The sequence below is a fragment of the Sinohyriopsis cumingii genome, chromosome 4, assembly GCF_028554795.1.
Source record: "Sinohyriopsis cumingii isolate HCF-2022 chromosome 4, ASM2855479v2, whole genome shotgun sequence".
Classification (NCBI taxonomy): domain Eukaryota; kingdom Metazoa; phylum Mollusca; class Bivalvia; order Unionida; family Unionidae; genus Sinohyriopsis; species Sinohyriopsis cumingii.
In genome coordinates this window covers 53,486,148-53,511,151 of record NC_142964.1, presented here as the reverse complement: position 1 = coordinate 53,511,151, position 25,004 = coordinate 53,486,148, and the positions used below count along the sequence as shown (strand labels likewise).

At 39.6% G+C, this 25,004-nt stretch overlaps 1 protein-coding gene across 1 annotated transcript in view; it reads right to left on the bottom strand.

Moving 5' to 3' along the window:
- Positions 1 to 23,190, bottom strand: part of LOC149801172 (ADP-ribosylation factor-like protein 13B) — a 52,921-nt gene extending 29,731 nt beyond the window's left edge. The window contains exons 1-3 of the mRNA XM_089956773.1: positions 23,144 to 23,190; positions 18,375 to 18,445; positions 13,933 to 14,179 (exon numbers count right to left, since the gene is read on the bottom strand). Coding sequence (XP_089812899.1) covers positions 13,933 to 14,179; positions 18,375 to 18,445; positions 23,144 to 23,190 — 365 coding nt within the window. The remainder of the gene's footprint in view (positions 1 to 13,932; positions 14,180 to 18,374; positions 18,446 to 23,143) is intronic.
- Between the last annotated feature and the right edge of the window lie 1,814 nt (positions 23,191 to 25,004).

The following is a 25,004-nucleotide window of genomic DNA, read 5'->3' as shown; positions in this document are numbered from 1 at the left end:
ACGGTTTTCGAGCCGCAACGTTCAGTGAGTGTCATGAGAGGGATAGTAAGAAATGAAAGAGCATCAATCCAACATTCTTATAGCTAAACAAAAGACAAAGGCATTTTTTTCAAAACACGACATTTTTTATTCAAAAATCACTTAACACTAAACAACAACTCTAACATTTTTAACAATAATCCAACAATATAACATCAAACAATCTTTTCAAATCACAAACATTTTTTTCTCAATTGACAATCTACTTTAAACAGGGCTGACAACGTTGTGAATGAAATTGTGATTTCCACTGTTGGAAATCATTAGGCCATTGATGGACACTACGTTTCCTAGCTTGAGACAAAAGATAAGCATAATGGTCACAAAACCATCGATCTACTTTCACATCGTTTCTAGTAGAAGAACGAGGATCAAAATGAGTCACTAAATGTTCTAAGGAATAGCCTAGGCTGCGATGATGCAGAAAATACACACAGTACTGTCCACACACCAAGGAATCTGTGCCTTGTAATTTCACGTTATTGAATCGGGTGGTCTGAGCATTTCTTCTCATAAAGTCGATGATATCGTCTTCCAAAGGGGGCAATCCGTACGAATCAAAATATTCCACACATCCTTCTTGAGGAAAGTAGACGGCTACCCAGTGGGTTCCTGGGAGATGACTGTCGTCCGTGTTGATCACGTAAGCTTGATGGTCTTTAGGTTTGCGATGAGGAAGTTCATCTTTAGCACAGACGACAGGATTCCAAGAAGCCGTATACGAACTGTGGTTCAAAAGGTAATAAAGTTCCCAGGTATCCATGTTTTGTGTGTGCTTTTTTTCTTCTTCACAGGTAATAATACGTCGTCAATTCGATCCTGACTTTTTGCTTGAAAATGTCTGACGAATAAACGGTTATTCGTTCTGTTTCCTCACTCTGATTCAGGAGAGCTTCGATACGATGGATCTCTTGAGTGGTTAATGGTGGACAAGAATGTTCACACAAGTCTTTATACCACTGATGCAACACGTCTTTGTTCGAGATGAGACTCCAAGCTTCGTCCAGATACTCGTCCAATTTTTCTTCTTGACTCAACATCAGGCATTTATCGTGTTGAATTTGACTGGGATGATCGTTTTGATATCCATAACAATTTTTCTTGATCAATTCCGTCATTTTTTCCACCAAGTGTTTGGCAAAACAGGAGACTAAATGGGCTTCTTGTTCTGGCCATCTCGATTTCATCATGATCACTTCTTCTTCTTTTTCCACGGTCTCCTCACATTCTATCTTTAAAGTTTCTCCACTAGGTAAAGAGGGATAACAGTCTTCCATGGCTTCTAATAATCTAGAATGACTTCTCTCAAACTGTTGATTTCTATGGTATTATCGAATTCTGCATACAGGATGACGTTCACTGTCTCGTCCAGTGGCTTTGCAAACTGAAGTTCCACACGAATCTGGCCGGATTTTATAGGGTGGAAATGTCCCTCGTCGCTGCCTTGGTCTGGAGTGAAATCGAAAGCCCACAAAGCATAGCCTCCTGCGTAATCGTCGTACGTAATGCCGTGACTGGTGTTGGTTCCTAACTGGCCGGTGGCTTCGTACAGGGACAAGTACGATCTCAAGTAATTCATCTTCTTGTCACTAAAGTCAGGTTCGAAAGGTCGGGTACACAAGGTCTTGCCATCGCGACTGACTTCGATTTTCTTCACGTTGAAGTGTTGAAAGTTGAAAGGATTTTTAGAGAAGGCTCCGTTGAAGGCTTCATTCTCGACCATACCAAGGATTAAACGTTTGGGTAACTGTCCTTGAAACAGATGATCTTCGATCATGGAATGATGATTAGCGGGAATGGTGAACGTTTTCACTTCCACACGTCGTATGGGATACTTGGCGGTCGTTCTGCTCAACGTTTGACTGATTTCGTTACCTACTTTAGGTAACACTTCCACGGGTCGTACGTAGAGTTTGGCCTCCTCGATTTTGCTTTTAGGATTGCCAGCAGCAGTATCAGCCAACAAATGGAAAGCGGCACTGCTGCGATTCAGTCTCAGGCGAACATTGACCCCGTTCAGCAAATATATCACTTGCAACCACATGTCCAAATGCAAACGATCCATTAGTTCTAAACTGTGTTCACCTAGGACTTTCTTTTGTCTTTGCGCAAAGCCGTCATTGTCTTTATCTAGTTCGTCAAATGCCTTCGCTTCGTCAGGTTCCCACAGCACACAAGCATTGAGATGAGTATCCTTGGCATCTATTCCGTACGTCAAGAGATTTTCCAGGTAGGCACGGTAAGGGTAAGTATCCATGCTACTGCTAACCAGTTTGTTATTCAAGTACAAGTCCACTGAGCTGAACAAGGAATGCATGAAATTGTTGACGGGAGCTATATTCTCAGTGTCTGCTACTGCACCATTATCCTTATCTAGAACTTTGACTTTCAAGTACAAGTAACTGCTATTCAGATCGATGTAATCTTCGGGTTGTCCTTTGATTTCAAACTCGATGGGAGCGGAATCGGTCAATGAGGAGACGGGGTGAAATTCCACCCACTGGGATTCTTGCATCGTCATCATGGTGGGGGGCATGGCAAACAGATCCAGTTCCGTCTTGGAACAGGCGCAAGACTCTCGGTGCATCATTTTTTTTGTCTGTTTCTCAATAATCGAAAACGTCTAAGTCTCGAACGGTTCTTCTTTTCCTGGCCTTTCTAGCTTGAAGTCTGGTGAAAGGGTGTTTTCTTCGTCGTCTCTTTCTGCCTTGTCCTTGCTGAATGCCTGACTCGGTAGCATGCAGGGCATTTATAGGTGTGTCTCGTAGGCCTAAAATGTCTTTGCCCGTTTGCAGCAAGACATTTTTGCCTGCCCTCATGAAGGCTTCTTTAGGGTTTTGTTTGTCGATGATGACATTTTGGAGAAATTCTTTGCCTTGCGTCAGTGCCGCATCTTTCAAGGCGTGCAATCCGCGTGTCACCATCGGTTTTAACACTGGGGCCACCGAACGAAAGGCCGATTTTAACATATCTCCTAAACCGTGTCCTCGCTGTCGAGCAACCCCTCGGTACACTGGATACATGACTTACGAGTCGTGAGAGAACCGTTTTTGGAGTTTCACCGTGACTTTTCCTTTGGTGAATGGAATATTTTGTCCCAAATCTCCTTTTATAGTAATGTTGACCGTGTCCAAATACGACTTGCTGACCGGCAAATAGTGAGGATGGACAAATTCGCGGTGGACGTGGTAAGTGTTTCCACCTTCGCGGCAGAATCCACTTTGAAAGGAATGACACGCAGTAACGGTACGGAGGTGTGTCCCACTACGTTGTACTCCACCACATCGGAATACACGAACATCAAATTCAGTCCTTGATTCAGTTCTACTGGGGTACGAAATAACTTGGTAAAAGACTCGTTGTCATAAACGATGGGTAATTCGCTGTTGTTCATTATGGTCGTTCTCATGTTCATGTCTCCGCCCAACATGTCATACAATGCAGGACAAAATAAAATGGACATGATTTTACTCCGCTCAAATTTCATCGAGAAGCGACGAGCTACTTTGTGGTACTCCATGGTGACACTTTTGTTGTTGGCGTGCTCCAAAGCTTTCCCAAACACGCCATTAAACTTGGCAGCTATGGTGTTGACCAAATGTTGACCACTGAAATAATAGCCTGGGAGAATGGACAAGTGGTAGGTCCACTTTTGAGTTTTCTCATTATAGGTTTTATTGTCATAGTTGGCTCTTTTATTCAATTCCTGTTGCAATTGCTCGTCATGAACTTCCACATGAAAAAAATTTTGATTGGGAAGGACATTGAGGACTTGGGTCGGGTGAATCATTTCTACTAAAGCCACTTCCCAATGGGCTTCGTGATCTAACGGGATGGCTTGAGGTAATTTAGCCGTGTAACAGCACAACGTGTTGTGGGGAAACACCTCCATGGAACTGTCACTGGGTAAGGTTAAGTAAAATTGGTTTTGGTGACTCATAATTCCAGAGTTCTGTGGCTGTCCGAGGGGTTACTGGACGTCAGAGGCGTGTCTCCACCCAAAATGGGGTTCTGGTTGTGGTTGTTGTTGTTGGAGTGGTGACTGACACTGGCACTGGACATAAGGTTCCCGTGGTTCCCGTTGGAAGAGAATTTCAGGGAGGGATTGGGAAGCAGGTAACCGATGCAACTGCTCAATAAAATGGTCCACAATTGTTTGTCTCCTTGTTGCAAACTTAAATTGGCAATGGCTGCCCCGATGACACAATACACCACGAAGATTTGGCAGAAAAAGACGATTTGCGTTTTAGGCACACGTTCTCCACACCACACCCACAAGGGTTGTTTTTGTAAATCTTGCACAGAAGAACTAGGTGAAGGAGGAGTGGTCGACGTAGCTGCGTCTGCTGTGTGAAAGGGCATGATGGTCACTTCTTTTTATAGTCGATGACTTGCGAAGCGTCGATCCAAGAATCAAAACTGGGTGGATATCCTTTCCAACGTACTTTGACTTCTTTGACACGTCGTTTGCCCACTTTACGGGTTCTGCGTTCGAGAATGCTTTCGATGTCGTACACGTCGTCTTCTTTTTTGGTGACACGTTGTAACTCGGGCAAATAAAACGTTCCTTTGAGCACTTCTCCGTTCATGTCTTCCAATTTATAGACGGCAGGATGACGGCCATGCACTCGTCCAGTGACGCGAAACAATTCGGTCGTCCAGTTAGGTAAGTAACCTTTGTCGAAAGTGCGTTTGGTTTTGCCAATGCGCACCCAATCTCCTACGGCCAACACTCCACTTTTCTTGGGGACAGCCCTCGTCGGGGACGTACCGAACAGATGCTCGAACATCAGCACTTCGTTCTCGGGAGTCACGTCTTGCGGGGCACGTCCGATGCTTCGATGGTAAGATTGGTTGTACGCTTACACCAGGTGCGGTAAGATGTCGATGTACTTCAGAGTGTGGTGATGCGTAAAATATTTCCACATGCGTTCTTTCAAAGTGCGTTGAAAACGTTCCACGATGCTGGCTTTGGTTTCGGGATTCTCGGTGGTAAAAAAATGAATGTCACGTTTCTTTAATTCTTTTTGGAAAGCTTGGTTCAGAAATTCGGTGCCTTTGTCCGTTTGCCATCGAAGAGGGTGACGACCGCTTTGTTTCAACACCCGTTGCAGGGCTCGCACTAACTCTCTGCTGGATTTGGAAGTCAAGGGCACGACCCAGGCAAATTTGGAAAAGACGTCGATGACACAAAACAAATATTTGTAGCCACGATTGTAGCTGGCCAAACGAGAGACATCGGCTAAATCGGCTTGCCACTGATGATCGATGCCTTCCACTTGGGTGCGACTTCTGGCAAGGCACGTTCTTCCTGGGTGTGCTGACAAGGGTGGTCTTGGTTGCACGTTTCGGCACAAGTACGGCACAAGGGAAACATCAGTTTGCCTTGACAATGGTGAGGTAAGACGGGATGGTATAGGTTCGTGGGAGGCAAAACTTTACACTTGATCAAGCCTTCGTATTGTCGAATGTTTTTCAGGTCGATGTGTTCCGTTAACAATTGCGGTTGCCCTACAGGAAAGCGACAATATTTGCACACGTAGGGATACAGCGAACACACGTCCAAGTATTTGATTTCTTCTCCTTTCTCTTCGTCGGCTTGGTACAGCAAACAGGTGGCATTGGTCCTTCCTCCGTACAAACTATCCCTCGGGTTCAGCGGGTCCATGAACTGGTAACTTTCCACGAGGCGTTTAAACTCGGGATCGGTTTTCATACGGTGATCGTACTCGTGTTCCCACATTTCCACCACTTGGTATCCTTCCTGTTCCAACTTTAGGCTCCGCTGACAAGTGTCCTGGTACAAGTCTTCCATGGTTCGTTGTAAAAACTGATTTTTAGTGTCACGGTCAGGGTAACAAACGGGACATCCGTGAAATAAGCAACCGTTAAACTCGTACACGATCTTGGGGTTTTCTAAGTCCCAAACATCGACCGAATACGTTCCGATGGTCTTTTCGCCCCCTCCGTTGCGGGCATGCTGAATCCACTTGTCTTCCTTGTCGCACAAGTAATGTAACCAACGTAGGGCTTTGACCGAGTATTGACGTTTGACATAGTGGGTCGTTTGAGGACTGATGACAGCCACGGTGTTTTCAGGCATGAATCGTTGTCGATACACTAAGGAACACGCTTTGGCAATGGTGCAAGCTTCTTTCAAAGGATCGACCCCTCCGTGTTCCATGAACAGTTCTCGAAATTTTCCACAGCAACGCCGTAAAATGTCCACGTCGGAACGACAATACTTTAGCATTTCTTCTTGAAAGTCGAAAGGGTCCGAGGCGTGAGCCTGGTACCAAGCGTAGAAAGCTTCTCGTTGTTCGGTACGCATGTTGTCGGGATCGTAATCTTTAGCCTCAGGCAAATGGGGTAGAACGGCGTGTTGATTGGCTTCCGTATTGAAAAAGTGTGGAAAGTACCCTTTAGCCATTTCTGTCATTCCAAACGTTTTAGGCATTCGACTCAAAGGCATGGCCAAGTAACTCATCGAATCTTTAAACTGCACTTGTCCCACTTGCATGAAAATGATTTTGGCTCCGTTCAAAGTCACTTTAGGACGCTCGGTGCCTTGTTCCGTATAGTATCTCAAAAGAAACTGTCCATCGTATCCGGAGAAATTGTGAGCCATCACCGTGGCATGACGATGACAATCTCCGTAACGTTCGATGTCCTCTTGGCTCCACGTCTTGTCGATGGGGTCTAAGACCCATTTGGCAAAATCAGCTAGCGTGTTCGGTCCCCGAAAGATTTTTTCACGCCCTCCAGGAATCTTGCTGCAGTGAGGGCAATGACTGAAGATAGGTTCTTGAATGCACTTCTGGCACGCTCGATGAGCCACGCAGAAATTAGGAATGTGAATGCTAGTCTCTTGCATGCATTCGAAATCGAAAAAGATGAAATTGCCTTTCTTCTTTTGACCGTCCTCTTTCTCTGGTGGGGGTTGGTATTTTTGCACGTAGCATTGGTGTTCCAAGTCCATGATGTGGTGACAAATGTGACATTTTTTCTTTCCTCGACATACGTGTGCCTTGGCAGTATTGGTACATATGCCTTGTCCACACGTAGGGCACAATCTCAGGAGTTGACAAGTACATTTCTTCTGTGAACCTTGTGTTTTCAGATGTTGTTGGTAACAGGTAGGGCTGACAAACGTGCGCAGACAAGTTGAACAAGGCACTGGTTCTTCGCTCAGACAGGGTGAAGAGGCCAAACATCCTGAGCATTTCAATCCACAATGCTTGTGTTGCTCTCGATTATTATAACCATAATCACATTTCTCACAATAATAAATATATCCCAGGAATCCGGTGATAGTGGTAATGGTATCGAAATGGTCATCGTGATAATAGACATGAATGTATTTTCCGTCCTGAAAATCTTGGCCTCGAAACAACAGAGGTCCGCGCACTTCTTGAGGGTGCACTTTCAAGGTGTATCGTGGAGCTAGGACATCACACAATTTTTGCATTTCAGGAATGCCACAGGGTGTGTCTTTGGACAGTCCGGCTTGTTGTAACAGGAGTTCTGCTTCGTTTCGTTGTTTGGCTCGATCGGATCGTTGAATAGTTTTCCAGGTTCTTTTCCATTCTACCGTGTCGTTCTTGTTGGCATAGGTTCGTCCCACCACGATGGCTCGAGCTAAACACATCTGGTCCTGAGGGTTAATTCGGACGAGACTCTTTTTGGTGCTGCGAAGGTCGTCCACCAATAACATCTTTTTGCGTCCAGTCCCTTGAGGAGGAGAGATGTGGGTCATGTCCAGTGTGGCTTTTCCATCGGTGATGTCAAACTGGTCATTAGATTGTTGTACGTGTTGAATCTTGTCCATGACTTTGGAAGCGGTCAATTCTGCAGGGGTGCTAAACTCGATCCAAACAGGGGATTTCAAACCGTCGTGTTGTATGGAAAGTCTCAAGCGATCGTCTTCTTTGGGTTGACATTGTCGCTTGAGTGCAGTGAGCAAAGAATCCCACACCCCAGTGATAAACACTTCTGCTTTCTCTAACGGCACTTCAGCCTTGAAATCTTTAAACTTCACCGTGTATTTGTAAGCCGTGGTTCTAAATTTTCTAGGGGAGCGCTTTTCCGTCTCTCGAATGGAATAGTACTTTTCAGGGTTGACTAAGGGTGGTGAACTTGGTTTAGAGGGTTCGGATTCTGGTTCACTCATGTCCTCTTCAAAATCACTGGCATGAATTTGTGCCAAGATTTCAGCTCTGGTACGAGGCGATAGATCACGTTTCTGCCTCTTACTTTCTTCTTCTTTCTTCTCGAATGAATAGGATCGTTTCATCTTGAGTGAAAAACGTCAAATGACTCAAGTTTAAACACCATAGACTAATTTATAGTCCTGGCAGACCAGCGTATATAAAAAGGTGTGTGTCTTGTCCTTTCACTATTCATTTCACTCTCAAGCCGAGCACAACGATGGAAGAGACTAACCAAATCGAACGTTTCGTCAGAGCTTTGCGAGGGGTCATTAGAAAATTCTCTTCAGACCAGCCCACGGACTACTCTCCTTCCTTTCGAGATAAAAGTCAAGATACTTGCTATATCTGTCAGAAGAAAGTGCATTGGTCTTCAGAGTGTCCAGACCGTCAAAAAAGAAAAAAAAAAAAACAAGGGCTAAAAAAGACAAAAGTAAAGATACCTGTTATTATTGTAAAGAAAAAGGACATTGGTCTCCAGATTGCCCAAAAAAGAAACAAGAGGAATCAGAAGAAAAGAGGAATTCTTCAGAAGAAGAGAGGGATTCTTCAGAGGAAGAGAGGGATTCTTCAGAGGAAGAGAGGGATTCTTCTGAGGAAGAAAGAAGACAGGTGAAGAAAAAGAAACAGGAGAAAAAAAGAAGAAGGGAAGAAAGCGAGGAGGAGGAAGAAGAAGAGGAAAAGAATGTGACAGTGAAAAAATTCAAAAAACAGAGAGACTAAACAAGGAGAAAGAAGAAGTCAATGAACTTTTAATTAAAGTGTTCTGTTGTGAATTGTGAATTGAATTGTAACAATGGATAAAAGAATAAATTAATGATACAAGGTAAGTGTCTTTGAGTTGTGATTTTAAAATAAGAAGCTACACTCACGCACTCATACACAGACACGTACTATAAGGGTAAAATGGGTGTTTTTTTGTTTTTTTTTGAGTTATTGGCAAATTGAAATTGTATTTCTTTTCGAGAAATGTGGGTGGCCCTGAAAAGGGCCTTTTTATTTTGGTGTAGGGGTGAGTTTAAGCAATCAACTTTAACTGCCTTAAGCCTTTGCCACGGCCAAGGCCTACTTCTGGACTGCGTAATGTTGATGATGATGATTGGGTTGAAATCACTAAGGGTGGTACGGTAGGCTTAGTCACAGGGTTGACGTGTTTAGCTCGGGAAGGTCGTATTCTCTTCGGTCGTAATAAAGAAGTCTGATACATTTGTTTCAGACTTCTTAACTCCGCTAAAATGTCCAACAGTACCGTGACCGTTTGATTTTCACCCTCTTGTTTCTTTGCTGCTACTTCTTCTTGCTGTTGTTGCTGTTGTTTTTTTCTTACCTCTTCTTATTGCTGATGTTGCTGTAGGAGAAAAGCTTGTTCCGCTTCCTTTTGTCGTTGTATAAATTTCTCCAATTCTTCTTTCTGTCTCTGTCTAAAATTCTCCACTTGCGGTAATGAAGAAGGTAACGAAGGTTCCGGAACAAATTCTTGCGAGGAGAGAAAATCCACAAAATCCCAATTCACCTCTTCTGAAAGTAAGTCCGGGTTCCCTTGGGCAGTCTCCCCTGCTGGTGCACCCCAATGGATCGTTTTCTGAATTTCCGTCATGTTGAATCACTGTCGCATAGATTGACTGTACACAAGCACTAGCGAATCTATATAGACCACGTGACGTCACAGACTGCTCTTTTCGGATTGGATGTGGGCTGACTGAATTTTGTAACGCGTGTTCGGATTGGTGAATGAACTCAATCCGTTTCAATCCTTCCTCTACCTATAAATAAGCGCAGTTCACTGCATTGATTCACCTGTTCTCGTCGCTTCAAGATGTGGACCACAGTTGAATCATCCACCCTTGTGTCTTCCATGATGTTTAGGACGGACATGCTCATGTATGTTCGGTCCAAGTGGGCCGTTGTCCACAGGACAAACACCAGCCTGTGGATACGTAGGATCTACGTTGAAAGACAAGGATGCCTGAAAAGAGTGCTGATTTACGGGCCAACAGTGAGACGCAGCCTAAGGACAAGAAGAAGACCAATGCGGTGCCCTTTATGTTAATGAATACATTAACATAAACCCAAAGGCCCTTTTCAGGGCCACCCATATTTCTCGAAAAGAGATAGCCTTTTCAATTGCCTACCCCTTTTTTAAATTTAAATTTAAATTTAAATTTAAAAATTTTTTTTAAAAAAAAATCCCATGTTCAATTCCCCTTGTCCCTAGACAAGCCCAAACTCTATTCCCCATGTTAAATTCCCCTTGTCGCTAAAACGACCCACGATTTTTCTCCATGTTAAATTCCCTTGTCGCTAAAACGACCCACGATTTTTCTCCATGTTAAATTTCCATTGTCGCTAAAACGACCCAGGGGTCTCTGTAATGCTAATTCCCATTGTCACTAAAGTGACCCTATTTACTACTAACAGGGTTGGATTGTTTGGCTCGGGAAGGTCTTTTTCTCTTGGGTCGTAATAAAGAAGTCTGATACATTGGTTTTTGACTCCTTAACTCTGCTAAAATGTCTAAGAGTACCGTTACCTTTTGACTTTCACTGTTCTCCTTCTCTCCTAGACCTTGTTTCTTCTCTGCTGATTCTTCCTGTAGTTTCCTACTTGCCTCTTCTTCTTCTCGCTGTTGCTGTTAAGGAGAAAAGTTTGTTCTGCTTCTTTCTGCTGTTGTAAAAATTGCTCCAATTCTTCTTTCTGTCTCTATTTAAATTCCTCGACATATGGTAAAGAAGGAATAGGTGGCGTTGGTACTGGTACCGGAACAAATTCTTGCGAAAAAGAAAGAAAATCGACTAAATCCCAATTAAAATCGACCTCTTCTGGAAGTAAGACTGTGTTGACTTTGGTAGCGCTGCTATTTCATCGCTTCCCGTCTCCACGGCCGCTAAACCCCAATTCAGCGTCTCCTTAGGTTCCGTCATGTTTGAAAACTCTGTCGCATGGATTCACCGCTCACAGACGCTAACGTATCTATATAGGGAATGTGATGTCACAGACCGGTCTCTTCGGATTGGAAGATATACTGTGTTGTGACTGAATTTTGTAAAGCGTGTTTGGATTGGTGAATAAACTCAATCCGTTTGGATCCACTCTTTCATTATAATTAACCCCGTTCGTTTCATTCCCTTCACCTGCTCTCGTCACAAAATGTGGACTAACGTAGAATCATCTACTCTCATATCGTCAACGCTGACCCTTACGGACTTACCCATGTACGTCAGATCATCATGGACAATTATCCGGATCACCGATACGAGCATTTGGAAAAGAAGAATTTATGTGGAGAGACAAGACTGTTTGAAGAGAGTTCTCATCTACGGTCCAGAAGTCAGAAGAGTTTGAGCAAGAGAAGAAGACCTATGCGTTGCCCTCTACGTTAACGGAATGATGTTAATAAAAAATAAAAGAAAACAAACACAAAAGGCCCTTTTCAGGGCCACTCATATGCCTCGAAAAGATTTGCTTTCTTGCCTAAACATTTTATTAGTCGGTTGTATAGTTGTTTGTGTTTGTATGTTGCATATTGTATGTGTTATCTATGTCTATGTCCCGCAAGTCACATTCCCGCCAAGCGTTCTATGTTTTTTCTCCCGCTGTTTGGTCAGTTGAGGTGCTCCTAGCAACATTGTTTCCAATCTTCAGTACTGTGACGTCACCTTGCCAAGACCTTTTTGACTGGGTTTTCCCTTGTCCGTATAAATCTTGTCCGTATACAGGCCCACGACCTTTCTGACTGGGTTTTCCATTGTCCGTATATTGCCCCACTTCACTACTGACATTTTAACGGGATATTCGTAATCCATTCTTGTTGAAAGTACTGGAATAGTAGTTGAAGAACTAGGGATGAAGAGTTTTGAACTGCTCAAAGACGCTTTGATTCAACAGGGAAGGTGCAAAACAATGTGCCATTAACACGCGTATTTGCTTTTTAATTTCATCAGCTCAAGTGCTGGACCTTTCTCCAAATTGTCTGCGTGTAATAGAAGTAGCATCCTTGGTGACGCGCGTTTGGGAATTAATAAAACTGCTTTCTAAATCAGAACTAACGGTAGATAGATCAAACACCAGTCCTTGACGTTTTGCTATTGCTTTTTTCACCTGGAAAACGTCTTCGTAAGCTGTTCTGCTTTTTGACGACATCAATCAATCTACCTAAGGCAAAGGTCTGTCATGATAAAATTCATAGATCGTAAAATGCTGAGCATATTAAGCTGGGATGCAATCAGAAGTCACATCCAAAGCTATTGTATCGGCTTGTCTCAGATTTCCTTGATTTCATGGAGTGCCAAAAGTAAGAAAACTATTTTCATTCAGATTGTGCATCAAGAACTCGTCACCTACTTCCATTTTTCTGAAGCGTTCTGGTATTTCCAGTTCAGCAACTATTGCAGGCACTGGAGACAGCAGATGGTACCGTACAAGGAAGACTCAACAGATCACAAAGATCGCATCGCTGCTGTATCACTAGAATCGCTGGTCATTTCAACTGTGGTTTCTTGATAAAACTTAGCGATGGACACAGATGTTGCGGCTGCGTTTTCTTTCAGCTGACTTTTGATACTTCTTACTTCGATCTGTTCAGGTGAAGGATGATGTGCATGATATCCATCCGTAATAACATTTGAGTATTCGTTGTCTTTTTTTCACTCGTCCTCGACAACCCTCGTAGAAACAACAACAATAAAAACTTCCGTTAACAACAAGCGTATCTAGCCTAACAGTAAATCCTTCGAAGCATATAGCAGTTCTTCCTTTCGCGGTAGAAAACATTGTTACAGTTGCCATCTTCTAAAATATTGTATTTTCGGGGATTTCCTTTTTGTGAACGTAACACGGAAATATGCTCAAATTTGTACACATAATAGTAATGCTGTAGTTTGCTTGTGATCACTTTCGTAATACTTCTTTCACATTAAAAGGATGAATTACTTTTTGGCTCAATCTTCGTAGAATTGATGGAGTGCAAAATATACTTACCAAAATCTCCCCTTTATTTTCACTCTCTACACTAATTAGCAATGATTCATTGATGTTACTTCCGTTCCGCACCCTTTACTATCTACCTCCCACAGATCTATTCAAAGTTTGCAGTTGGTTTTGTGAAAACTTTAACACTAACTATTGCACATTACAAGGATTAGCCATTTGGTTCTATTTGTAGGAATATGGCATCTGTGTTTAATTTATGCATCGGTTACCAGAAATATTTTGGTACCTCACTCAGATACGGCAGTTGTTATCCTGATTGTTTTGACAACAATTATTGCACTTTATAAAGACGAGTTTAGTTTGCTCAACTTACTTCATGCAATAATTAGCAACAATATTTTATGGTTTTTTAAAAATCTATTCATATTTTCTTTTTATGTGCAAATCTTTTATTAAAATGACTTTGATAATACTTATTGAATATTAAAATTATTTGTTGCTTTGCTCTATTGGCCAAATCTCGTTTTCATGTTTACCTAACACGTTAATTAGCAATATTATTGTTTTGCACTACACTTTCCTATTCATGCCAACGTTTTCACACAATTAATCGCCAATGTGGTGGTCCCTGCCAAACATCGGCTCTGAAATTACATTCGGCAAATGTAGTCGCTGAAGTGACAGGAGCGGAAATGCCTGTCGCGAAAAAAAACGGTAAACCCTTCTGTACAAATCACTTGGGTACTAGTTTACTCACAGAAGCAATGGTTTTCCTGAGACTTGTGGGTTTTGCAGTAAATTGGTCAAATTCTCCTTAATTTCTTCTGTCCTATCTCTGGTGCTGGAATCCACCACGTGAATCACACCATATAGTTCTGCTAGGTAATTTTTCCAGATATCACGGATCTTCTTGCCTCCCCCAAGGTCAAATACTGTAATCTCATAATTTTCATGTTTTAACTTCTCCTCACTAAATCCGACAGTTGGAGCTGTATCGAGAGGTTCTGTGAAAAGATGAGGTTCAAACATAGTATTATAAAAATATAGCCAAACATCAAACAACAATATGTCATCATTTCATTATAAACTGATTTACGTCGTCAACTGCTTACCCTCTTCCGAGTCTTCTCCACTACAGAGGTTAATTTACATAAATCTGTTTGTACGGCTGCTTGTATGACCTCTGTTACAACTGCTGAAATAAATAGCACAATCCGCACAACAGTTAATATTTTATATTATGGATGTTAAGTATTTGCATTTTGTAATTAAAATTGTCAGAAAATAATACGTTTAGTCTAAAGGTTCGTGGTATTACCGGTATACCAGTTTACCGCAGTATATTGTTTTGGTGGTATGTACCACGGTACTTTTTCAATTTAGTAAGGAATGTACGAAAATTCCCGAGTAGCCTTGTTGCCAATTAAATTGCTATTAACAACATGTTTTCCTTTTACATGATATGACAACATAATCAAAAAATTGCATATATAATTATATTAATGATCCTTTAATCACATGTTTGACACGTGTCACATATCATGTGTCATGTATGCCATCGTGGTGGCCAAATTGTATGTTTTGAAATATATTCGGTTAAAATCCAAATTTTGGGGGAAAATTTTGGTTTCAAAAACAATAATACACGTCGTTTATCTTAGTCATTTTCTAGCGAACATTAGTGTGTAAAGGGACATGTATTCGTTTGTAAGACTGCGGCGGGTTGTACATCTGCTACGTGGTATTTGTAGTAAGGGTAAATATGTGGTATTTGTAGTAAGGGTAAACATGTGGTATTTGTAGTAAGGGTAAATATGTGGTATTTGTAGTAAGGGTAAATATGTGGTATTTGTGGTAAGGGTAAATATGTGGTATTTGTGGTAAGGGTAACTACGTGGTATTTGTGGTAAGGGTAAATATGTGGTATTTGTAGTAAGGGTAAATATGTGGTATTTGTAGTAAGGGTAAATATGTGGTATTTGTGGTAAGGGTAAATATGTGGTATTTGTGGTAAGGGTAAATATGTGGTATTTGTGGTAAGGGTAACTACGTGGTATTTGTGGTAAGGGTAAATATGTGGTATTTGTGGTAAGGGTAACTACGTGGTATTTGTGGTAAGGGTAAATATGTGGTATTTGTAGTAAGGGTAAATACGTGGTATTTGTAGTAAGGGTAAATATGTGGTATTTGTGGTAAGGGTAACTACGTGGTATTTGTGGTAAGGGTAAATATGTGGTATTTGTGGTAAGGGTAACTACGTGGTATTTGTGGTAAGGGTAAATATGTGGTATTTGTAGTAAGGGTAAACATGTGGTATTTGTAGTAAGGGTAAATATGTGGTATTTGTAGTAAGGGTAACTACGTGGTATTTGTAGTAAGGGTAAATATGTGGTATTTGTAGTAAGGGTAAACATGTGGTATTTGTAGTAAGGGTAAATATGTGGTATTTGTAGTAAGGGTAAATATGTGGTATTTGTAGTAAGGGTAAACATGTGGTATTTGTAGTAAGGGTAAATATGTGGTATTTGTAGTAAGGGTAAATATGTGGTATTTGTGGTAAGGGTAAATATGTGGTATTTGTAGTAAGGGTAACTACGTGGTATTTGTAGTAAGGGTAAACATGTGGTATTTGTGGTAAGGGTAAATATGTGGTATTTTTAGTAAGGGTAAACATGTGGTATTTGTAGTAAGGGTAAATATGTGGTATTTGTAGTAAGGGTAAATATGTGGTATTTGTGGTAAGGGTAAATATGTGGTATTTGTAGTAAGGGTAAATATGTGGTATTTGTGGTAAGGGTAAATATGTGGTATTTGTGGTAAGGGTAAATATGTGGTATTTGTGGTAAGGGTAACTACGTGGTATTTGTGGTAAGGGTAAACATGTGGTATTTGTAGTAAGGGTAAATATGTGGTATTTTTAGTAAGGGTAAACATGTGGTATTTGTAGTAAGGGTAAATATGTGGTATTTGTAGTAAGGGTAAATATGTGGTATTTGTGGTAAGGGTAAATATGTGGTATTTGTAGTAAGGGTAAATATGTGGTATTTGTAGTAAGGGTAAACATGTGGTATTTGTAGTAAGGGTAAATATGTGGTATTTGTAGTAAGGGTAAATATGTGGTATTTGTGGTAAGGGTAAATATGTGGTATTTGTGGTAAGGGTAAATATGTGGTATTTGTGGTAAGGGTAACTATGTGGTATTTGTGGTAAGGGTAACTACGTGGTATTTGTGGTAAGGGTAACTACGTGGTATTTGTGGTGATAAGGGTAAATATGTGGTATTTGTGGTGATAAGGGTAAATGTGTGGTAAGGGTAAATATATGGTATTTGTGGTAAGATAAACATCTTGCATTTGTGGTAAGGAAAATGGAGCATCAAGAGGAAAATACATAGCATTGGTTTTGCAAGAAGTGGCGTAGGCCCCAAGATTGAAACGGTATCTATGTCTCGTGCCTTTCCTTGTAAAATTCGAATACACAATGAATTTCAAAAACTGCTGAATGGATACACATCCTCATACAGTATTATCAGCATCAACAGAGTTCCCTAAATAACACTGCTTTTAATAAAAGTACTGTGAGCATCATATTATTTACCCACCCGGTTTTTAATAGACCATGATCCTTGGATTTTTTTTAACATCAAAATAAATGGGTCTCTTCCTTACTTTAATTGCAGGCCTACCTCAAACGTTAGACAATGTATGTGGTCTAGAACTAAGTTATTATGATATAACATTTTTTTTCCAGTCACAGTGACCTTGATCGTTGTTGACCTTTAGCCCTAAAATCAATAGCATCCTTTTTCACTCAAGGTATAAGTCATCCACAAACTTTTGATGAAACTATATGGTCAAGAACTGAAATATTTTGATGAAATTATTTGTCATCTTTCAGTAATCCACAAACTTTGGTTCAAGTAGGTACGTTATGTAAAACTACAATGACATTATGAAGAAACCATTTCTCTTCTTACAGTCAAGGTAACCTTTGCCTTTGCGCATCAAAATCAATTGGGTTCTTCCTTACTCCAATTAAAAACTATCCACATTGTCTGGTAATTGTACGTGATGGGTAACTCTAGTTATTGTGCAGAAATGAAATTGATAAATAAATCGATGAAGGGAAGAACAGATGTGCATCATAACATAACACACCCCATCCCTAATGGCGGTTATATAAAAGCAGAATCTTGCTCATACCTTAACCTGTTCACGTGTTTACAAAAAGGACACCTGAGTGCAAAGCAGGACCAGGTAAGTGTTTACAAAAAGGACACCTGAGTGCAAAGCAGGACCAGGTACGTGTTTACAAAAAGGACACCTGAGTGCAAAGCAGGACCAGGTACGTGTTTACAAAAAGGAGACCTGAGTGCAAAGCAGAACCAGGCACGTGTTTACAAAAAGAACACCTGAGTGCAAAGCAGAACCAGGTACGTGTTTACAAAAGGACACCTGAGTGCAAAGCAGGACCAGGTACGCGTTTACAAAAAGGACACTTGAGTGCAAAGCAGGACCAGGTACGTGTATACAAAATGAACACCTGAGTGCAAAGCAGGACCAGTTACGTGTTTACAAAAAGGAGACCTGATTGCAAAGCAGGACCAGGTACGTGTTTACAAAAAGGAGACCTGAGTGCAAAGCAGGACCAGCTACGTGTTTACAGAAAGGACACCTGAGTGCAAAGCAGGACCAGGTACGTGTTTACAAAAAGAACACCTGAGTGCAAAGCAGGACCAGGCACGTGTTTACAAAAAGAACACCTGAGTGCAAAGCAGGACCAGGTACGTGTTTACATAAAGGTCACATGAGTGCAAAGCAGAACCAGGTACGTGTTTACAAAAAGGACACCTGAGTGCAAAGCAGGACCGGGTACGTGTTTGCAAAAAGGAGACCTGAGTGCAAAGCAGGACAGATTTATAACATTTCCTATATGCCCAGAAAGGTAAGGCTTGTGAAATTTCATTTCAACTCAGATTTTATATATTCCAATATAAATTCAGGTAAAGTGAAGAAAAAATAAATACTTTATTTGATCAAAGTTTAAATGTATCTTGGAAAATCGGATGAAATTTTTTATCAACCCTGTGATGATTATGTGGTTGAATATTACTAGTGTGGCAACTCCACCGTTTCACCTCCATTTCAAGTTTTATAAGACTGTATGTGCTGAATACGTTTGTCAAAAATATAGACTTACCCCCAAGTAACGCATTGATAATGGTTGTCTTACCCGCTCCATCAATTCCAAGGAAAGCAATGGTTATTTTTCTGAAATAGAAAAAAGACAGAAGAGAAAAATACATAATCTCTATTCTACAAGCTCTTACAATAACAATAAAATAACTATATTATAAAAATGTTTAGTAAAATTAATTTCTTTTGACATTAATCTTTCACATAAAAATATTCGGTGTAAAATGACAAACTAAAATATTTTGATGCAAATCTAAAAGTTACAAAGATGAAATATGAGATGAATATCGATGGGGAAGGATATGAAATTAGATTACTAGAATAAAAGGAGTCATAAAAGAGACAGAAAGAAACATGATGTTGTTATTGTATTAGAGCCCCTCAACAACGACAGTGCTTGCTTCTTAAAATCTGAGCTTCAAAATCAAACTATAGAGTTTGAAATTTAGGTTTAAAGATTTATGTTTAATGGAAGTTTAGATATTGGATGAGTTCTTTTAAGGAATATGGTCCTCGGCTTATTTTTATAACCTTGAAGAGAGCTCTTAACAACAGGTGACGATTAGATTGTGACGCCTCTCCACAATCAGAAGTGTGTGTGTGTGTGTGAGAGAGAGAGAGATAGAGAGATGGCGAATGAATCTGCATGTATTTGGAAACGAATTCATTTGATTGGATTCTTACAAACAAGTAGCAGCCAATCAAGATGTCGTTAGGAAAGTTGTGTTATGCTCTGATGTTCCAAATGCAGACAGAACATGCACAACAGATAAACAATAAATAATACACATTTTTTTTCTTCTGATTGCTCTGAACCATCAACTACTTCTACAAACAGAACAAACAAACCTGTCATTTATGACAACCTGAAATAAAATTTACTCCGAGTATATGCAGTGCGAAATGCACACACGTATTTCTTTTATAAGACCTAGATGGATTGCATTTGGAGCAAGGAAGTAACGTATACATTTGGGAGTCAAAAGTTCAGAGGTCAAGGTCATTGTGACCGATAGAAGAAAACTTGTTTTTGCACAATAACATAAGTTCTACACAACAGACCTGGACCAAACATCGTAGATGGCTAGCACTTTCGGTAAGGAAGAATCCCATTGATTTTCTTGTCAAAGGTCAGTGTTACCTTGATTAAAAGAGGAAAATGTTTTCTGCACAAATATTTCAATGTTCGAATATGTACCTTCACCAAAGTTTGTAGATCACTTACACACTGGGTTAGAAAGAAACATCTTGATGTTGTGAAAAGGTCAAGGTCGTTCAGACTGAAAACAGAAAATTGGGATTTGCATATTCTAATTATGCAACACTTACCTTTCCCAAAGTGTGTGGAGGGCTGGCAATTAAGACAATGCAGTACAACAGTTAAGTAACACAAAGAGACTAAATGTATAGACGGCCATGCCTGCTAACTCGTGCAGTTAGATTAACGACAGATAAACACCAAATAACAGCGACGAGTCGAATACTCTGATTAGATTGCTATGTCAACAACGGCTGGAACATTTATTCACCGTATGCCCAAGAAGTTATGATAGCATTTAAACATACATTTATTGAATAAAATTGAAAATTTACTCGAAAACTACATTTAAAAAAAAGATTTGAGAAGGGAATGTATAAATTAAAACCTCTAATACAAAAAAAAATTCTTTTTTGGGATGGAAAATTTAATTCAGATTTCTCATTAATGGTTTATACCGACAAGCGATTTTACTGAAGATATTAAATATGATAAAATATTGAAATACTGTAACAATTTATAGAAGTTTCATCAAACTGAAGGCATTTAAAGGGTGCCTTTTTGTGTAGTAAGATCTTCGTATAAATGGTAAAACCGGGATTGTCAATATCATAATCATTACTGGTAAATTTGACATAGATTCCAGGGAGGTTTCTTCAAACAGACTCTTAAACAAATGGAAGGAAAATGAAACACCGCATAAACGTTTATTACGAAAGCTCGAAAACCAACGAAAAGGTACAAATACAAATAAATGCAATAGAATTAGCTCCAGTTGACTGGAATATTGAACGAGCAAATAGAACATGCAAAAGCTGTAAAAGAGCAGAGAGGACAAAATTCATTTGTAAAAAACAAACGTCCTCTACTCAAAGGATAGAGGATACATTCATTTAGTTTTAAATCTGTGAAATATAAGCATCATAATATATCGCACTTCTCATCAGAGATTTACAGAAAGTCCCTCGAAAGTTCACTTTCAACAAGACTTCTGACTACACACCTCGAGATAAAAGTTTATACCTGCTATATATCTGTCAGGAATGAAGTAACTGGGCTTCACGATGCCCACAGAAAGTCCCTCGAAAGTTCACTTTCAACAAGACTTCTTACTACACACCTCGAGATAAAAGTTTATACCTGCTATATATCTGTCAGGAATGAAGTAACTGGGCTTCACGATGCCCACAGAAAGTCCCTCTAAAGTTCACTTCCAACAAGACTTCTGACTACACACCTCGAGATAAAAGTTTATACCTGCTATATATCTGTCAGGAAAGTCACTGGGCTTCACGATGCCCACAGAAAGTCCCTCGAAAGTTCATTTCCAACAAGACTTCTGACTACACACCTCGAGATAAAAGTTTATACCTGCTATATATCTGTCAGGAATGAGGTCACTGGGCTTCACGATGCCCACAGAAAGTCCCTCGAAAGTTCATTTCCAACAAGACTTCTGACTACTCACCTCGAGATAAAAGTTTATACCTGCTATGTATCTGTCAGGAATGAGGTCACTGGGCTTCACGATGCCCACATCATCAAAGGAAAGAAACCATCAGGACACGAGAAAAAAGCGCAACAAAAGTAACGATACTACTTATCAATTTTCAGAAAAAAGGACATTGGTCTTCAGAGTATCCCCCCACCCCCAAAAAAAGAGAAAGATGAGAAAGAGCATTCTTCAGAAGCAGATAAAACAAAGAAGAAAAAATCCATTCCAGTAAAGAATTTCGAGAAGGCGAGACAAGCTGAAGAAACTGAAGTATGCCAGTCAAAATTCAAATTAATAAACAGTATAGGAAAAGATTGAAAAAAGGACTTTGGTGAGATGATTTGAAATTTCATTGTGGTTCTGATTTCACTAGAATATACAAAGGACACACATATGTCCCTTTCTTCTGATTTGTTTTTTAAGTATGATAAAGACAAAACACAGACACATACAGACACGCATATCTTAATAGAGGAATTTGAATTTTACTGTATTTGATTTGGCAATGAATGAGTAGCATCTCTTTTTAAGGTAGCCTTGAAAAAGGTCTTTGTACTAACATAAACAAAATATAACAAAATATGGACTTTACGTCATACATTGTAAATGTTTTAGACCTTTACGACGTCCAAGTTCTAATCATGCTGCTGTAGTGGTAGTTGTGACTGTTGCTGGCATCTCAGAGGTTATAATCGACGTAATCATAAAAGTTTTAGAAGTCTCCAAACGCGAAGGTCTTTGGTTGGTCTAAAGAAGTCTGGTACATTTCTCTCAGATGTTTCATCTTCACCAGAATTGCACCATAATGGCTCTTTTGTTTTCACTATCTTCCTTCTTTTACTATTCAAACGTTTTCCTCTTCTCTTCTTCTTATTTTTTCTCTTGAACAAATACTTTTTCTTTCTGACGCTGCAAAATGTTTCAATTCTTCCTTCTGTTTTTGTTTTCTTTTGAAATCATCATAGCCATTCTATGATGGAGAAGGAGATGTTGTTGGTAGTACCACCGGCAAAAAAAAAAATAAATAAAAAAATGGTTGCGACGAGGAAAGCAAATCGCACAAAGCCAAACTGTTTCTGGAAGAAATGCTTTTAGTAGCAGTAGTAATAGTTGTACCATCATTCCGAGTATACGGTGTATTCACGGCAGGAGTACCCCAAGACATCATCTTTATGTTATTAGCCACAGTTATTATACTTAAACTCTTCCGCAATGGTATATCGTAGGAATGCTAATGTGTACATGCATTGAAAGTGACGTCACTCGTCCGCTGTCTTCTGATTGTGGAGAGGCGTCACAACCTGATTGAATTAGTTTACATACACTCTGACTGGTGGAACACTCTAATCCGTTTCTATCACAACCAACTAAAACTTAAAAGCCCCTTCTCTTATGGTTCTGGGGATATTCTATCGATAAACACTAGTACCATTGTTTGTGCCAGATAGTATGTATATTTCATCCCTCTTCTTTTAGACCCAACTCCCTGTTGTGCGATAGTATGTTTGTGTGTTTGTAAGTTTAAGTGTGTATGCACACCTATCCTTTGTGTTGTTTAGCAAGTATGGGGGGGGGGGTCTTGATCACGGTGTGTGGGAGAGTACTCAAAAAGCGGGTGTTGAATAGTAATCAGAAATGGATGTTGGATAGCGCTCATAAAGATTAGGGATAGATAGTATCAATAATGTTGATGTTGGATAGTAATATAAATTGGTGTTGGATAGTATTGAAAATGTGGGTGTTAGATACTAGATCTCTAAATATTGGATAAAAGATAACGTAATGTTAAATTCCCATTTGACCCTATTGTGTCTCCCAGAGTAAACATGTGGACATTTCAACAAAGGATTTCCCATATGACCCCATAGTATACCAAACATGATTTCCCGTATGACCCTATAGTGTCCCCCCACCCATGTAACCTACGGCTTTATATTACATTCCCGTAAAGCCCTATAGTGCCTCATATAACTACTAACACGGCGAGTAGTAATTTTGAATAAGAATTATAAAAGCTTACCTGTTTAGCTGACATTCTGGATTAACATCGGATAAACAGTTTCCCATTATAATGTCTAAACATTTATCTCAGTCTGCTGTTAACTATGAAATTATTTTTCGTGTGTTTTAATACTACAGAACAGTACTTCCACCTCAATAAATTGGAGAATATATATAAATAGCAAGTACACGGTAGGCGCCGTATTTGATTATAACCAAACTTGTCACACGAGTTTGTATGTTTCAACTAAAACTGAAGACTACGGTTCTTGCTAATGGGGTGAGATCATTATCACGGTATATTGCCACCACTATTGCGGAGTAATTGAAGTCATAAGATAGTTTCAGGTTTTGGGTTTGTTTCATTATCAACGTATGAAAAGCACTGATAAGTTACAATTCAAGAGACTAAATCCGTATAACCGTTACCTATCACAAATCAAATATATACATACATAGCTTATGCCCACTTATTTATATCCTTAGACATTAACGACAGGTAAACATTCTGGTAGCAGTTACTGTGCGGGTGCGTATGCCATCTACATTATGTCACAATGACTGAACCATTGATTGACATATGTCCAGGAAGCTCCCATTGGAATAACATATACATTCGCTGAATAAAATAAAAAATTTCCTTGATAAATACAAATTTTATTGAGACCCTGGAGCAATTTCAACCCACACACTCCTCCAATAATACCATTTCAATGCACTGCGGGTCATCTATTTACTCCACCTTTACGATGACATTGACTGTGGGTGTGGGGAGGGGAATCTACATTGACTGCGGGTGTGGGGAGGGGAATCTACATACGCAAATGTCTAAAATACAATAAAGAGTTTCTGCTTAGGGAGGACGATTTTGATTTCCCATTAATATAATATTCCAACAAGAGTGCATTTTGACAATATTGAATATGCAAAAGATGATGTGGAATATGTAATAAATGAAACGACGAAGTGAATAATTCTTACATTTTAACGAGAACTTTAGAGTCCGAGCTCAGAATGTGCTAACTTTGAGAGCTGGCTTTCACATAAAGAAAACATTAACAGCATCTAAAATTATTATTCTTATTTTTACCGTCTTTATGTATTGGTTATTATTAACTTTCTCCTCATAAGATGAATTATTCATCAATATCAAGATTTTATATATATATATATATATATATATATATATATATATATATATATATATATATATATATATATATATATATATATATATATATATATATATATCACGTAGCAGTCATTTTGATAAAATCTGAAGTTAAATCAAAATCTTTTAAAATATTTGAATGCACGATGTCACTTTAAATTTTTTTTATAAATTAAGCAAGGAAGAATAAATCTATCTTGATAGAGTAGTGATCAGAAGATGATGCTGAAAGCATCATGGATTGAAATTAATAAAAGTTGTATGAACTCTTGCCCATAAGTTACGGATTTTGAATAACTGTGACAAAAAACTGGACAACTATTAGAATATGAGCACCAACGACTTTCATATCTTGATAAGAGAGCAAGGATTAAGAACTGATAGAACTGAGAGGTCTGACTGAACACATGGCATGTTTTGAGATGCACATTTTGCCACTCACAATTCTTCAGTTTCAATCTGTTTAAATTTTTCATCAATTTTTGTCTTATTCATCAGTTCATTCTTTCGGTTTCAGAGCAAAGGTCCAATCGATTCGAGGACATCTCAGTTAACTTTATATGCATATTACATTAGTATTTAGTACCTTCTTGTCATCTGTCTGCCCATCCAGGTTCGCTCTTTCGCTTCTGGCGCAAAACTCTCAAATCATTCATTACATATCACACTTGCAACTTAGTTGTGCCTTTGCTATTTAGAAATCGTCGGC